We start from the raw sequence: 17,474 nt of genomic DNA on the forward strand, positions 1-17,474 counted from the left end.
GGTCCTCAACTTGTCAGGGCAGGATGCAGAGGAGATCTTGGTTACACACTGATTGGACCAGAAGGTCTGTGAGGCCCCTTCTGGCTCCAAGAGGCTATGGAGTGTTCATCCAATTGGTTTGATGGCCTCCTGAATTCACAGGGTCCTTGATCTAGAGAGCATCTAATTTACTTTCTTCCCTTCTTAATAGATGACAAATCTAAGCCTAGGGACTTGTCCAAAGTCACACAGAGAGTAAGCAGCTAAGGATTTGAACCCAACAAGCATTTAATAAGCACAAGAGGAGTCACTTAACCATTATTGGCCTGTTCCTCAACTGTCCAATGAGCATAACAACAGTATCTACCTCAGACTATTGTGAGAATTAAATGAGATATCTGTTGTTTGTCCTTCGTTTTTGACAAGGATCCGTGATATCAAGGGTGACATCTTGACTTTGGTGTGAGTTGGATTCCTACAAAGTCCTACAAAGTCATCAGCCTCATTCTCTCTTCCAGAATCATTGAAATTCAGTGGCAAATATAAGAAAGGAGGTGGGGGGAAGGAAGAAGAATTGGAACACAAGGTTTTTCCAAGGGTCAATGTTGAAAAAATTATCCTTGCATATGTTTTGAAAATAAAAACTTCAGTTAAAAAAAGAAAAGAAAGAAATTCAGCAGCAAGACAAAAGTCAAGATGTCTGCCAATGGCCCAGCCTTTGATGGAAGACCTCGCCTTCTCTGTCTGATCAAGCTCAAAGTTCTCCACGGAGCCTGCCTCATCTGCTTTTGGAACAAATTGTTCTCATCCAACCAATCTGACAAGGGAAATCTTCACAAGCTTGGGATAGACATCCCCTTAACTCACTGATGGTTTTGTAACCAATGGGTTACTCTCAATTTGGTTTAGTCCATGGGCCAAGAGAGCTTATCAGGGTATGGCAACTGTGCATGCGACAGCTTCTTGGAGCTATGGGAGAGAACTGGGGGAATGACAGGGACCCCAAAGATGGATGAGCAGCCTTGCCTGCCATCCCTCACATGGGAGGAGCTGGTCCTCCTGGAATACACAGACACCCCAGAGTATGTGGTACATAGCAGACATTAGATAAATGCTTTTTGTCTTTTCCCTTTCCCCCTATTTACTAGGAAGGAGGCATTGTGCTAAGTGGTTTGTAGATATCACTGCTGTCTCATGTAATTTTAGGAGATAGAAATACTAGGATAAGAAGTAATCAAGTCCCGGCCTTGGGGAAGCTTCCATTTTACTGTCCAAAGATGCATAAAATGCTATTTGAGGAAGGAGTGAGCACTAGAGTCTGAGCTGGGGGTTGGAAGAAGGGGAATCAGCTAAGTCTCATCAGAATCCTTCCTTCTGTATTTGAGGATGGGGCCATGGGATGGGATGGAGACTTTGGAGTCAGGCAAGGGAGGATGACTCCCTAAGTCCTGTTTCCTCTATTTCATTGGCTCTCAGAATAGACAATAGGCTGGGGTGGGTGCTGCTGCAGGAAGGGTTCCTGAAAGACAAAGAGGCTTCATCAGCGTTTCCAGGCCAGGTCTGGCATGGCACGGGACCCATGTCTCAAGCATGCCTCCTGACCGAATGCCGGGGATCAGGAACTCGGGGGGAGAAGTGGACAGCTAGGCTGGAGGGGCTGAATCTGGGGCTGAGTGGGCAGGGATGGAGAAACTTTGGGCCTAGTGTCTGCTCAAGCAGCCATGGTCCGGGAAACCCAAGGGGGCAGAGGTGGCTTTGGGGTTGTGGGGAATGAGGTGATGGGGGAGCTGGGAGCAAGATCATCAGTAATTGAGCCCTCTAAGCAGGGCTGTTGGACCTCCTGAGTCCCAAGAGTGTGGCATTTTTCTGGGAGATGGGGGCTTTGGGTCCCCTGAGGAGAGGTGGTAGAAAACTAGGGTTTTCTGCAGACAACATTTGGGTTGAGACTGAAGGTTTGCCCCAGGGTCTTTTGGTGAAGAGAAGGCCTGGATTATGAACTCATCTTCCCTTCCAAAGAAGATTGGTTCTAGATTCCACCTACCCCAACAGAGAGGTGCAGGAGTTCTGGCTAACAGGGCATAGGGTTTGAGCTGGGAGGGGAAGAGGGGGTCTCTGGGAGTGGAAAATGAGAGGTGGCTTTCCGATCCCATAGTCAGTACCTGTGCCCAGGGCACCCGCAGTGTGGGCATTCAGAAACCTGGCCAGGGAGGGCTCTGGGACTTCCTCCCACGGCTCTTCGATCACGACCCCACTCACACCCACTCCAGAGCTTGCCGGTCGCCCTCCCCCCTGCCCTGGGGGTCCAGGCAGCTTCCAGGGGGCTTAGGTGAGGAGCTCCGGGTGCAGGCCGCGGCCCAGGGTGGGGGCGGCAGTGGCAGCAGCGGGCACAGGCGGCCGATCAGGCGGCCGTAAGCGGCCGAGGCCAGCACCAGCAGCGGGGGCAGCGTCAGGAAGCCCAGGACGATGAGCGCCGAAGAGCTGCGGTCATCCAGCAGGGCCCGGCAGGGCCGCGAGTCCGAGCGCAGCACCTGGAGGGGGAGGGACGGAGGTGGGCACGGCAGCACCGCTCTCACTGCGGAGGGGGCAGGGCACAGACGCGGCACCCCGCACTGGGAGAGAGGGTGGGGCACAGACGGGACACCCCACCTCCACTCTATGGGTAGGAAGAGGTGGGGCACAAACAGCACCTTTCTGCTCTCTCTAATACCTTTCTGGCCTGGACTGGGATTTCCTGGGACCCTCACTGTCCCTCTGGAAATTCTCTGGGCCCCTCTCTATTCTTGGAATCTCAGGATCCTATTCAAATCGGCCCTCCCCCACAGCCGGCTCTCTTCTGGCTGTAAGAGCAAGGGAGAGGGGAAAAGGGGAGACCTCCCATTACTGGGATCCATTTCAGCCCCCATATGTTAAGGATCATGTCTAAGGGCACTGTGAGGGGCAGATCTCCCAAGATCCTCCACAGCTGTGGATCATAACATCTGAAGGAGTTGCGGAGCAGCCTTTGCTGACACAGGTGTTGCAGACTGGGAATGAGATAAATTAGAGGCAGAGGGAAGAGGAGAGAGGTCAAAGAACGCAACTGCCTCTCAGTCAGAGAACAGCAACTGCCTCTCAGGCTCCTTATATCATCACCATCCGCTCACGAGAAGAAAAGGTCTACCAGAGGTAAAGCAAAGTTATGTTGTGTTCCCAACAGCCATATCTTCTTTGTTTGTTGGTCTTTTTTTTTTATCTCCAGAACCTGAAGACCAAGTGTCCAGCTTGGAGTTGATGCTTGGTACTCTCTGACTGCAGGGTAACAAACCCTTCACTCCCCCAAGAGGTCATAAGACTGAAATAACTAAACAAGGTCCCCCTTCCCTCCACCACACACACACACACACACACACACACTCTCCCTGACTAGATCATCTTTGGCTCCCTAAAGTCCTTGTGGAGGCCCTCATCCTTTTGCCATCTGGTGGCCCCTGGTACCAGGAGGAGAGGCTCTCCGGAGGAGGGGAGGGCATCGAGCTGTTTCTTTCCCTCCTGCCCCCCAGCCCCGTGCTAAACAATAGCTCTTCTCACCCTAGAGAGACAAAGGTCCTCATGGAATCTCAGCCTATTCTTAACTCTTTGGAACCAGATTCTCTGAAAGAGTTCAAGGGTAAAGCCACCTTAGGGGGTATTCTGCCCTCCCTGAGCCTTAAAAAAAGCAACCCTTTTATAAGGCCTCCCCTGGGGTTGTGGCAGTTCCCAAATCCTGAACCCCAGATTTGCCTGCTGGGATCCTGCTTATCTGCCTTTTATTCCAGTCTCCCCAAACCTGGGGCTGGCTTTGTTCAAAATGGGGTTACCCAGATCACAGCCTAGACCATCCTACCATCTGTGCTTGAGGGCCCTTAGTCACCTATGGCCCGATTCTCTAGGGCCCTCAGACCCACCCACCCCATCCCAGGAGACCAGAGCCAAATTGTCCTTAGCCTTCTATTTGCCTCTCTAACTACAGGACCTCTTCCTCAGCCCTCTTCCTCCTCCTATATTCTAGAGTCAGATTCCCTCATTCCCTGGGTCCCAGCACCGCTAAATTCTCTCAGTCCCCTGGCCCAACCTCTGAACCCAATCCAGGTCTCCCATCTTCGTCTCCCTCCCCTCCACCCCCGCCCTCTCCAGTCTGTAGCTCACCCTGGAGTGACAGTGGAAGCCCACGTAGACCACAGCAGCTGATGGCAGCAGGGCCACAGAGAAGACTGCAAGAGGCAGCAGCAGATGGAGAAGGAGGAGTGTCAGGTTGGCAGTGGCCAGCATCAGCGCCCAGAGGCAGCGCCCGGCAGGACCCAGGGGTTCTGGGCGAAGATGGGGGACTTTCAGACGGAGGGAGTGGGGCCCAGGCAGCATGGGCGAAGTGTCAGACACCCCATCCTCCACTTCGGCCTCCAGCTCGGTTTCAGACATCCTCTTGGGCCTGATGCAGTCTTCAGAAGGCAGGAAGACAATTTGGGTGGTCTTGAGCCCCCTCAGCTCTTGTGGTTTTGACCTACTAGCTCCCCCTGGGGCATGCCCTGTTACTGAGGAGAATGGGCAGTCTGGAGTCTTTTATCCTCTTGGGGCCTTAGTTTCTGCCCTCTCCCTGAAAGGAGTCCTGCAGTATTTTGAGCTTGCTAGCCTTCAACCTTCTCTCCTGACCCCTCAGTCCATTTGGAGCCAGTGGCTTGGAGGGGTCCGGACTCAGACTCCAGGCTAGGCATAAGAGGATCAGTCATTTGCAGGCCACAGAGGTCCACGTTGCCTCCGCGTTGAGTATTTCTCTCCCCTCATCCCAAGCATCTTCTCCTCCTCACTCAAGCACAGCTGGGGCCACTTGGAGCTCAGAGCTAGAGGCAGTCTCAGCTCATTGTGATGCTTCTAAAGGCAGGGCTGCTCTCCCCCCCCTCCCCTGTTCCCAGCCTTCCCTGCTCAGTGCCCCAAGTTCCCTCCCTCACCCCATGCCCATAGATGCCAATCCCTCTCACTTCCTCTGCTAACCAGTTCTAGTTCTAGAGGCAGGGTGGAAAATATCCTGCCTTTGGGAAGAAGCCAACATTCCCCCTTTCACCCCCCAGCCTTTCTAGTGAAGAAGGGCCCCTAAAATCACCTTTCCCCCTTTATCCAGCCCCCTCCCCTTGCCCAGAGACTCATCCCATAGAACAAAGAAATTTTGAAAACAGAAATAACCCCCAGCAAAGCTAATTAACACACGAAAAGACATCTGACAAGATATACAACATTAACACCTATGGGTCCCCCTCCTTCACTGAAGAAACAGGAGTCTTCTACATTTTCTTTGGGGCCAAACTTCATTTTTGTAATTTTGCAACATTTATTGGAAGAATTCATTCTTAAAATCTCCATGTTGTTGTTCATTCATTTTTCAGTCATATCTGACTTTTGTGACCTCATTTGGGGTTTTCTTGGCAAAGATATTAGAGTGGTTTGCCTCTGGAGTAACTTGCCCAAAGATCACACAGTTAGAAAGTGTCTGGAGCTGGATTTGAACTAAGAAAAATGAGTTTTCCTTGACTCCAGATTTAATGTCCTATCCACTGAACCACCTAGTTATTAATTTCAAGATTGCAGAAACCCCAATTAAAGAGACTTTTCAATTATGAATAGTGCTGGAAAAGGCAGCATTCTGCTTCATACTTTTCTTCTCCTTCCCCCCCTGTTCCCCCATCCTCAGTCTCCTCAAGCCTAGTCCCATCAGTGAAGTTGAAAAGAAGTTCCCTCCTGGAAATTGGGAATTCTTGGGAAATATGTTCCAGCTTGAAAGAGTCCAAATTTATCCTGGAGGCAATAGGGAGTCATTCAAAGATTTTTTTTGTTTGTTTTGTTTTATTTCTTTTTAATTTTGTTTTCCAAGGAAGGATCATAATTAGACCTGTGCCTTGGGAAAATGATTTCGGCAGCTGTGTGAAAGATGTATTCAAAAGGGAAAAAGAGACTGTAGGCAAGAAGAGGGACTTATTTCAATAGTGCAGATGAGTGGGGGAAGTGGTGCCAGAAAATGGAGTGTCGCATCTTGGATGGTATCTAGGGGGAGGAGAAGGATGTTAGACATAGAGTAGGGAGGGTATGAAAGGGAGAGGGGTAACCAAAGCCCTGAAATATTGAGCCTGGCATTGGAGACAATGAAAGGGTAATTAGGGGGATGAAAGGTAGGTTGGTGTGGTCCTGGAGACCTTGATATTTCAATAAAGGGGTAAAGAGAGGCCCATCTGTCAGAATGGATTATGGGACTGGGAGTGTCAGTGTGAAACAACCTTTCAAAGGTCTTCCTTCCCAGCCCAGCTAGTGCACTCTCCAAGTCCTGCTCAGACCTCTGGCTCCAGCCACCCTGCGAGTTTTTGTTATTGGAGATGTAAATGAGGCACAGGTGTGAGGAGCTTGTGAGGCATCAGGACCCACTCATTTATGGGCTGGGAAATTCAATCTGTGTGGAAAAGTGAAGAATTTACAGATTAAGCACATATTGATCAGAGAGTGTTAGCTAGGCCCCAGTCGCGTGATTTTAGATAAGGCCTGGACTGCGTCCCGTTGTCCAAAGAAGGGATTATGTGGCCGAAGCTGTATATCATTTTGTCTACTGCATTCCACTGACCAAGTAGGGGAATAAAGATTTTTGTGACCAATCACAACATATAGAGGGGGGGATTTTGGAGATTCTTTGTCTGAAATGTATAAAAGCTATGGACATTTTCAAGGGAGTGGCTCTCTCCTGCTGTGAATTTGGCTCATGGACCAGTATGGGGTCCGCTTCTTGAGATTCTAATAAATAAATCTGCTTTCTATGAGTGATCTCTGAGTAGTTAATTTGGATAGGTCTTTTTGTCCCAAACAAGTAGGCACATCCTTTGTCCTACTAGAGATGCCTCTTAACTTGGTAGCTCTCTCCTTCCAGGCTCATTGCCATCTGTCAGGACAATACTAGTCTCCTGTCTCCAAAGGAGATTCGTCTCCTTTGTTTGGCCACCTAGCATATTGATATTTATATCTTTTATACTTATCTTATCCTCCCCATTATTGATAAATAACCCTGACAGGATTCTGGTTGGAAAAAAAAGCTTTTTAATTAAAATAGGTTTTTATTCATAAAAATACAGGATTAAAACAAAATGTGCTTTCTAGATTAATTCCTAAGGCAAACATGCCATATGTGCAAGAGGTTATTTGTGATATTGCCAGCATGTAATCTCATCATCCCTGCATCTAAACTTCTAAAGAGGATTAAGAAACTGTACCTAAGATAAATTAGGGATAAATTTTGTCATTTTCTGAAAGTTGTCCAAAGAATTGCCATACAAAATAGATACCAGGCCAAGCTCTATTTGGTCATTATTTGGGTCCTGATTGACTCAGATTTGGCTGGAAACCTTCAGTGTCTTTTCCTCCCAGATTTATTTATTTAGTTTTTTTTTTTTCCTGACTAGATTAAAGAGATTATTCGCCTCAATTACTACCTAGCCTTAAGCACTGAATGGGTATTGCCTCAATTAAACTAAGACCTGTTAAAGATTTTAGCTTAAAAAAAGCCAAGGTCTCCCAGTAGATCCAGGCCCATCCCCAATTGTCCTGATCTATATTTGCCACGGGACCCAGATGGCTCTGGAGGAGAAAGCACAGTCCTGGCTCACTGAAATCCAATTCATTTTTATGTCATGTGACATCCCCTCCCTGAAGTTATATCCTCTTTGAGAACAAGGACAAAGGACAACAGCAATACAAGATTGCTATCAGAAATACTTTTTGTTACATAATATCTAATCATGCTCAATCATCTATTTAAGAGAAACTATTATGTTCTTTTCTTTACCTAACATTTTCCTGTTGTCATATTAACATAATCCCTGTAGTCTTTATTGATACAGTGTTCCCAAATGGAGAATAAAGATACAAAGAACTTCTTTCTATTTTTAAAAAGGGTGAGTTAAATTGCTATATGCCGATAAGCTTAATATTGATCCTGGCCCTAATTCCACTGAATTGTACACGGGTAACATGTAAATAGTAAGAAAACTGGAGTGGATGTTTTTAAATCAGATATAGTTTATTAGAAATGATCTTTTTTAAAAATGGTAAACTGGAATAATTCATAATAAAAAATGATATTTTAGTCAGATTTAAAGTATTTTCATCAAAATGGGCTTGAACATGCCTTTCAAACCCTTGCTGATCATAGTTTGGAAGAAACTGCTCATTGCACATGGGACACATCTTTTGACATGTTCTTCATCCTTCTTCTGATTGTAACTGGGAGACAACATTAATTCACAGAGGGATCACTTCTTGTGAACATCAAGGCTGGAATCAAAGCAAAAGCCTGTCCCATGCGTATATAAAAACCTACTGGGAGGTTTTTCATCATTATCACTGTCCTCTTCAGGGTCTTCTGAATCAGGGTTTGTTTTCCCACTCGTGACTCCTTTTTGCCTGAGAATTTTTACGCCAACCCAGTATAGAGATATACAAAATAGACACACAAATCACTGTTTATTACTGATAATTAATCATAAGCAATTTATTTTAAAACAATTTTTTGGTAAACATTTTACCATTTTTAAAAAAGAAAGCAAATTTACACACTTATGAGATGGCTGTGCTTTTTTATTTTTATATAAAGAATTGAACCTTGGTGGCAATATTTGAGACCTTTTACTGTTGCCAAAATATTCATGATTCCCATATTCAATTATATGACCCCACATGGGATCAAGATCCACAGTTAAAGAAGTTTTGTATTAAACTATCAGATTGATTAAGTTGGGCAGGCTGTTTACAGATGGCCTTTGGATTTCTGGGTAAAAAAGCACTATCTGCTCTATCTCTTGAACCTTGGGGTGCATGGGGATTTCCAAACTGCAGAACTGGTTTCTTGTCTGGCCCTGAAGACACAGGATCACTTTGCTCTTTGGGGGTGCCCAAACTCACTTGTAATTGCCAGGAATTCTGACCTTCTATGACTGTTTTGGCTTGATTTCCAAATCTCCTTTTAAGTTTCTTTTCCTCCTCCTTCTTCCTGGTGGGAATTTCCAAAGGTGAGCTCAGATCATTTATTTTTTTGTTCTCCCTGAACCAACTGATTCTGGTCTTGCACCTTCCCAAAGCCATCCTGGCTGATTTCTGCTCCTTCCACTTCTGCCCTAGTCTGACTAGTTCATCAGCAGAGCTGCTACATTTGGCTCTCCTGTCCTAGAGTACTTGTTTATATTTCTTCTACTTTTCTGTTTTCTTGGCAATTTATTTGGTCATTTCACAGACTTGCCTTTTTTGTCACCACCTCAGAAATAATCTTAAACTTAATAAGTCCTACTGTAGCAGCTGAGAGTTTTATATTAATAGGACAGCCAGCCACTGCCTTTGCATTGCATTATTAAGTTCATCTCCTGTAATATTCTCTGTTGAGGTTTTCTTGGGGTTCTCTGGGAGCAGTCTTCGTTTCAGTTCAGTAATCTCCACACGAGTAGCCAGGGGTTAAAGTCAAAATCGTTTATTATCTCTTTCCAAGTCTTGTCTCCTTTCCTGCCACCCGGTTAGCTTTGTTATAGTCCAGATCCTTTATTATCTCCTTCCTGGGGCTAGGAAAGCCTTTCAGTCTAGTCTTGGTTCCGAGAGCTTGAGTTCCTGACTGCCTTTTCTGGCTTCTGAATCTTCCCGACTGAATCCTGGCTGAGGCTCCGAGAGCTTCTAGCGCTTGTCCTTCTGTCCCTGAGAGCTTCTTGCTTATATGCCCCACACTGAGTATACACCAATCATTACATCACTAGAAAACCATTATTTATTGTAGGATTAAATCAATGCTAAACTAGATTTAACCATTGTCTCCTCAATTCCACTTAGTACCTTGTTTCAAGTTCTGGCCCATAACACCTTGTAGGATCAGATCAATCATACTGAACCATGCTAAATGAGATAACTATTGTCTCTATCAATTCCACCGACTTAGTACCTTGTAAGAATCTTTTGTTTCAAGTTCAGAGTTCTGGCCCATAACAGCTACCCTTTGTCTTTTTACTTCTGGGCAGGACTCTGCACAGTTTAATGTTCAATTGATAAATTCTAATCCCTCACTGACTTTTTATAGGATCTATATTCAACCTATAAGTCTCAATGTCCTTGTCTGTAAAATGGGACTAGGTTAAATTTAATTAGATGATTCAGTTCAATCTCTTTAACTATTGTTATATTTAGGATCAATAGATAAAAAGAAAATAATACAGATCTTGTATTCAAGAAGGTGACATTCTACTGGTACTTTAAAAGACTGAGTTAAGGGGAGACTAGAGGAGCCCAGACCTCATAAAGCTTTCTAGATCTCCAGATTTATAAGTATTGAAGTCATGGGAGGAGGAAAAAGAAGCAGTAGCACGGTATGATGGAAAATATACCGTCTCAAGAATCAGAAGCCCTAAATTTAAATCTTACCTTTGATGCTTAATATTGGTATGACTTCAGGTGAATTACTCCTCTCTCTGAACCTCAGCTATTTTGCCTGGAAAATGAACTGGATTAGACTGCCTCTGAAGTTCATTCCAGCTAAGTCTATGACCTTTGGTAAGAAGAGTAAATATGTGACTTCCTGTCATTAATAACACATTAAAACCCCTTCCTTGACATCAGAAGACTGATGTTTTGTACCTAGTTATCCAGCAGCTATTTGGGGTGCTTAAATAATGTATCCTGTCATCTTTCTGTCTCTGGGCAATTTCTGTAGAGAGGAAAAGGGCCAGGATGCTAGCTGGGGTGGGAGTGGGCTGGAGGATGGGCCAGGGAGACCTCAGTTTCAGAGAGGGGTAGCAGGGCAAATTATACCCACCTGCCACTTCTCAATCAGCTGTCTCTCTAGCCTAAGGGTATTTGAGTTTGGGTTCAGAAGGAAACCTGTTTTGGTGGTCACACTTAAGGCGGGAGACAAGTCCTTGGCTTAGGCTGGGCCAGCTTAACCCTTTCCTATCAAATAGTGGTTACACAAAAGACCACTACAAATAGCAAATGATGAGTAAAAATATTCTTTCATGGAACCAGGAATTGGAGACATTATTAGAATTATTAGGATATATCAAAGAATATACAAGAATGATGGAGCTCATCAGCTGGGAACAAGAAGAGATCTCAACTCAGACAAGGAAACAGAATGATGGGAACAATCTCATCCAGTCTCTCCCTTTTAGCAGTTTCTAGAACTTAATGAAAGTCCAGGGAAATGGGGAAGGGTTCCACTCTTCCAGAGACTTTTTCTCTTTCCTTCCTGGTGTGTCCCTGAGTCTACCTATCTCTCTACAGAAGCTCTGGATCCAACTCAGGAAGGCTGCCCAAAACAATGTTGAATTCAGAATTGTCTCTGCCATTCAGGAGCCACATCCCCCTCCATATGCAGTTCCTTGAGTAGGAATTGGGTTCCATAAATCAAAATGTATATAGCATCTTTCCCTTGAATCAGAGAACCTGAGACAGAGTGGGTTTCTATCAGTTGAGGGAATGGTTGAAAAAGCTATTGTATGTGAAGATAATAGCTTGTTTATTGGGCAGTAAGAAACGAGGAACATGAGAAGATAAATTTGAGAAGATTAATAATAGCTTGTTTATTGGACAGAAAAAAATGAGGAACATGAGAAGTTAAGAGAAATTTGAGAAGACTAATATGAACCAATGCCCTGACAAATAAGTTAGAACCAGATGAATACTAAGTGAAATGAGCAGAACCAGGAGATCATTATACACTTCAACAATGATATTGTATGAGGATGTATTCTGATGGAAGTGGATTTCTTTGACAAAGAGACCTAACTCAGTTTCAATTGATAAATGATGGACAGAAGCAGCTACATCCAAAGAAAGAACACTGGGAAATGAATGTGAACTATTTGCATTTTTGTTTTTCTTGCCGGGTTATTTTTACCTTCTGAATCCAAATTTCCCTGTGCAACAAGAGAACTGTTCGGTTCTGCAAACATATATTGTATCTAGGATATACTGCAACCTATCTAACAAATATAGGACTGCTTGCCATCTAGGGGAGGGGGTGGAGGGAGGGAGGGGAAAAATCGGAACAGAAGCGAGTGCAAGGGATAATGTTGTAAAAAAAATTACCCTGGCATGGATTCTGTCAATAAAAGTTATTATAAAAAAATGAATGTTGAAAACTATTTTAAATGTATTTGGAAAAATAAGATACTATTGAAAAATTTTAAATTTAATTACATAGACTGTAAAAAAAATAAAAATAAAAGGCTTATATTCAGAAAAAAAGGCTAAAAAAAAAAAGAACTAGATCAATAATAGACATAAGGATTAAAAGTCTTTAAGTAAAATGATTGCTGAAAGGAACCAAAACTCCGAATAATAGAAAAAATCAATGAAAATTCCAGAAAAGAGATAATACAATGTACCTCCTCCCTCAAAAGAAGTAGAGGGGAGTAGGGTTGATAGGACCATTAGGACAGAATTCTGTGTTTTTGCTTAATTAGTTGTCTTTATCAGGAGGGAAATTTTGGTCTAGAGAGGATTAAACAACCATTTGTTAGAAATAAAATGCATAATAAAACTTAAAAAAAAAAATCCTAGGTGATTAAAAGTATTCCTTAGCCCAAATTTTCTTGGCTCCCCAAGCTGCATTGCCACCTAGCGTATATATGCAGAACTACACCTGTGACCTTAAGCAAGGTAGTGCTGTACCTACTCTGACCTCCTTGTGACCTGTGAAACCTGGGCAGTGGACCAGCGCCATGCCAGGAGACTGTATTGCTTCCATTTGAATTATCTTAGGGAGATTCTGAAGATCTCCTGGCAGGATATCAGACCCTCAGGTTCTTTCTTAAACTAAACTGCCAAGCATTCCAACTCTACTGCAGAGGGCACAGCTCCATTGCCCACCTTGCTCGAATGTCAAGTGTCTGCTTGCCAGAAAGACTATTTTACGGAGGATTCACACGGGGCAAGCGCTCACAAGGTGGTCAGGAAACGCGATACAAGGACACTCTCAAGGCCTCTTTTAAGAACTTTAGAATTTCTTTCCATATTTCTTATATTCTTCATATTCGCCATTTTTATAATACCTTTATATTTAATGATATCAATATGCCATGATTTATTCAGCCATTCTCCAACTATACATGTAAGTTGTCCCCACATTTTATTCACAATTACAAATAAAACAGCTATATATACTTTTGTACAAAAAAAAAAAAGAATTTTAGAATTGATTGTATGATATGGGAGACATTGACATAGGACCACCAACATGGCGTGCCCTTATCAGAACATCTAGGAGCAAAGCAGAATTGAAGTTTCTCAGAAGAAATACAAGGTGTTCAAGGTTAGAGAAGCCCCCAAGTGCTCACATGGACTAGTTATGTCTAACCTGTGGCTGAGCATTCTGAGTTCGTATTGATCTGATCAGCCACAGGTGGACACACTGTAACGATTTTAACGATGATGCCATTTTGGTGATCTTCAAGTACAAAGGACAACAACCCACCAGCTGGTGTAGCCTCTCTGGCATGGGATGTGTTTTAGCAGTCAAAGAGACTGGGCCAGGGGGTAGAGTCTTTTGCAAATAATTTGGAATGCCCCCATTTAATTGGCAGAGACTAGTGCCATGAACAATGGGTCTGAGGTTCTGAAAGCTGAACATTGAGTTGGAAGGTCTGATTATCTCTTGGCTCCTCTCCAAGAAGCAGAACAGAATTATTCAGAAGGTCTCAAGGGAGTCCATTTTTAAAAAAATATTTTATTTTTTTCCAATTACATGTCACTTTTCAATATTTATTAAAAATATTTTCCCTCATTTCCTTTCTCTCTCCCTTACAATTTCCTCATACTCTCCCCAGAGAAATAAATAAATATATATATATGGGGGGGAAGAGAGACAGAGAGAGAGACAGAGAGAGAGAGAGAGAGAGAGAGGTATTTCATATGCAAACATGTTAGCCATGTTGAGAAAGAAAACAGACAAACAACCCCTCCTCCCTCTTGGAAAAATAAAGTTTTTAAAATATATGTTTCAACCTGTATTCAGACTTTATCAGATCTTTTTTTGGAAGTGGATAGCTTTTTTCACAAGTCCATCAGGATTGTCTTGAATCGTCGTATTGCTGAAAATAGCTAAGTCTTTCACAATGTTGTTGTTACTGTGTATAAAGTTCCTGTTGTTCTGCTCACTTCACCTTGCATCAGACTTCCCAGATAAGGAAACTTAAGACTTTGGCCCTGTGAAGAAACTTGTTATCTGAGGAATCTCTGAGGGCTCTGAGCTTTAAACCTTCATATGTCTACTCAATCTAGTAGTGTAGTTTCTCCTCCCAAACTCTTCTCAGAGATGGTATTAACTCAGTTTAATTCAATGAACATTTAAATAGCTCTTTGGAATCAGGAGCTATTCTAGGTGCTAGAGTTACAAAATAAAAACAAAATTATTCTCCATTCTAAGGGAGGGGAGAATGCAGCATATATAATAAAAAGCATATGCAAAGTAAGGCAGCAGGAGATTGTTCTTTGCTCTTCATTTTTGAAGAGGACCATGATATCACTTGCAAGTGAATTGGATTTCAGTGAGGGTGGACTATACAAAGTCATCAGCCTCACTTTCCCTTCCAGAGCCATCTGGGTCCAGTGGCAAGACATAGATCAGGATGACTGGAGATGGCCCTGGATGTGGTGGGAGACCTTGGCCTTTTTAAGCTAACATCTTCTCTAGGTCTTAGTTTGACTAGGCTGCACCCATTCAGTGATTAAAACTAGGTAATAATTGAGGCAAAGAAAAAAAAATCCATTCTGGGAAGAGAAGATTCTCTGGGTTCTCAAGGAGGCTTCAGAAATGGCCTTTGATAAGAGATTGCCCCAGAGATATGATTTGAAGGAAGCTAAGGATTCCAGAAAGTAAGATGAGGAGGGACATATATTCCAGTTAGAGAGTACAGCCAATGGAAGAGAGAAAACGAGCAATAGGGAACACTTTCATAGTGTTCTCCCTGTACTCCCTGAAGGGGAGTAATATTGAACTAAACTGTTAAGATAGGTGAAAGTCAAACCACAGAAACTTCAAATGTCCTGCTGAGATTTTGTATTTATCCTAAGGGCAATAAGAGGGAGCCATTAAGTGTTTTGAGTTGGAGAGTGATAAATTAGATCAAGGGTTTATCTATATCAATTCAGAAGTTACAAAGAGATCTGGATTGAAGAGGGAAAACTGGAAATAGGGAAGTCATTTAGGAAGCTATTGTGATTGTCTAAGTGAAGGGTGATGATGGCCTGAATTGGCCCAGAGGCCATGAGTGAAAGGAGGGGATGATGCTAGAGGTCTTGTGAAGGTAGAATTGGTCAAGTCTGGGCAACTGATTGAGTGTGAGAAAGAGGAAAGAGTCAAGGATGACTCCAAGATTGGGAACTTGAGTGAAGGGGGTACATCAAGGGGTCCTTTACAGAGATGGAAAAGGTTGGGGGAGAGATGTCTCTGGGAGACATATCATGAATTCTGCTTTGTATACGTTGAGTTAGTCAAGTAAACCAGCTCTTATTATATGCCAGGAATGGTGCTAAGTGCTGGGAATAGAAATATAAGCAGAAAGCAAGGTGGTCTCTGCTCTCAGGAAAAAGATAAAGGTACTAACCCCTAAAACACATCCCGTGCCCAAGAGAAAGTCCATGAGAGTCAGGAGTGTATCCTGGGAGAAATGAAGACCTGACTGTCTTGGGCTTTAAAATGGAGGTTCTGGGAAGAACCATTTAATCAGAGTGGCTGCAAGGGCATTTAAGATGTCTATAGAACAAAGAGATGAGAAATGCCCAATAAGCAAGTTGGCCATGGGAAATTAAGGTTATTCAGGAAAGAGATTAGGGATGTATATATATATATATACACATAAACACACATATCCAGCCACAAACACACACATATATCCATCCCTAATCTGTAGGATTCGTCTATAGAGGAATGAGCATTTAACTCACAGGAGCTGGTGTACAGAGAGTATAGAGAGAAAAGAACTCCCTGGATAGAGCCTTGGGGGATGCCCATACTTAATGGTGGGAACAAGAGGGTGATATAAGAAAGGAGATGATCAGAAAGTTCAGATTTGAATCAAAAAAGATTAGAGTCAGTAGATCCAAGGAAGGGAAGGGTAACCAAGAGAAAGGCATCAATGGCAGGGCCAAAGGATCCTTCTGATCATCTGATACAATCCCCTCATTTTTAGAAGTCAGGCTTAGAGATGGGTGGGGATCAAGAGGGAGTAGACTGCAGAATGAAATTTAGATTCCATACTTCTGAATCTATACCCTTCCTGCCACATCATACTGCCTCATCTCAGCCTTGTCCGGGGATAAGAGGGAAGGGAGGAAATAAAAAAATAAACAAAGTGTTAATGCACGTATTTACAAATGTGATCTCTTTCTTTCCTCACGGTGACTCTAGGAGGTAGGGCCTAGTTTTATCCTTATTTACAGGTGAGGAAACTGAGGCAAAACAGAGGTTCAGAGTTTATTAAGGCTGGGTCTTCCTGCCTCTAGAACCCCTGCAACGTGCATACCACCTAGGCGCTTCTCGTGGATGGAGCTCTCCAGCACGTTTTAGGTTCAGGATTCTAGACGGTTGTGGAAATAGCCAATCATCTATTCAATTCAACAAGCACCTAGTTTCCCAGGATGTCAGATGCAGGGAAATAAAACCACTCCTGACGTTAAGAAAGTTGTCATTTTAATGGATGGAAACATGTACATAGGTCAGAAAACAGAAGTCCACAGTGTAAATAAACACAGTAATTTTAGGCAGAGGAAGAACGGTTTCAATGTAGGGGGGAAACAGCAAAGTATCTGAGTACTTGAGTTGAGCCTTGAAAGGAGAAGATGCAAAAGAACAAAGGGAGGAGATGGAGTGTTGGGTATGAGGAAGATGGAGTGGGACAGTTTGGCTGGAACCAAGAGAACATGAGGGAGGATAATATGAAATTCGTTTAGAAAAACAGATTTCCACTGCATTTTCAATGACAAAGCATTTGTATTTTTATGCTGGCGATACTAGGGAGCCACTGAGACTTCTTGAGGAAGGCAATGACATGTTCGATATTTGTTTCAGGCGTATCAGTTTGGTTTCTGTGTGGAGAATGGATCCAAGAGAGGGAAGATCGGGAGGCAGGGAGGGCCAAAAGGAGAGGTGATGAGGGCCCGGAGGAGGCTGGTGAGCATGAGAAGGGGATGGATGTAAGAGATGTCACAGTGGTAGAGCTGGCAATCGATGCCTGGGGAGGATAAGAGAGGATAAGTGCTGGTCTTGGTGACTGCATGGATAATGGTGAGGAAGTTGGCCCAGAAGATGAGTTCCATTTTGTACTGGTGTGTCTGAAATGCCTATGGGACATCCAGGTAATGTTGAATAGGGAATTGGTGATGTGAATGGAGCTCAAGAGAGAAACGAATGCAGGATATAGAGATCTGGGAGTCACACAGAGAGAGCTGCTGTTTTATATGAATGCACACATAACCTCTAG

General features: G+C 43.6%; 1 protein-coding gene across 1 annotated transcript; it reads right to left on the reverse strand.

Moving 5' to 3' along the window:
- Window positions 1–249: 249 nt before the first annotated feature.
- TMEM88B (transmembrane protein 88B) lies at window positions 250–5,191 on the reverse strand. Its single transcript, XM_051988826.1, has 2 exons — window positions 4,144–5,191; window positions 250–2,507 (listed from the first exon to the last, which is right to left on the reverse strand). Exons 1-2 carry the CDS (start codon window positions 4,411–4,413, stop codon window positions 2,232–2,234), a joined length of 546 nt encoding a protein of 181 aa, XP_051844786.1. The 5' UTR covers window positions 4,414–5,191; the 3' UTR covers window positions 250–2,231.
- Window positions 5,192–17,474: the final 12,283 nt, after the last annotated feature.

Source organism: Antechinus flavipes, chromosome 3 (genome assembly GCF_016432865.1).
Source record: "Antechinus flavipes isolate AdamAnt ecotype Samford, QLD, Australia chromosome 3, AdamAnt_v2, whole genome shotgun sequence".
Classification (NCBI taxonomy): domain Eukaryota; kingdom Metazoa; phylum Chordata; class Mammalia; order Dasyuromorphia; family Dasyuridae; genus Antechinus; species Antechinus flavipes.

Bases quoted from the DNA above. Each gene is read 5' to 3' on its own strand.
- TMEM88B (XM_051988826.1), bottom strand. From the start codon at position 4,413: ATGTCTGAAACCGAGCTGGAGGCCGAAGTGGAGGATGGGGTGTCTGAC. The intron at 2,508-4,143 runs GTGAGCTACAGA...CTCCCCCTCCAG, and splicing joins GCTTCCACTGTCACTCCAGG to GTGCTGCGCTCGGACTCGCG.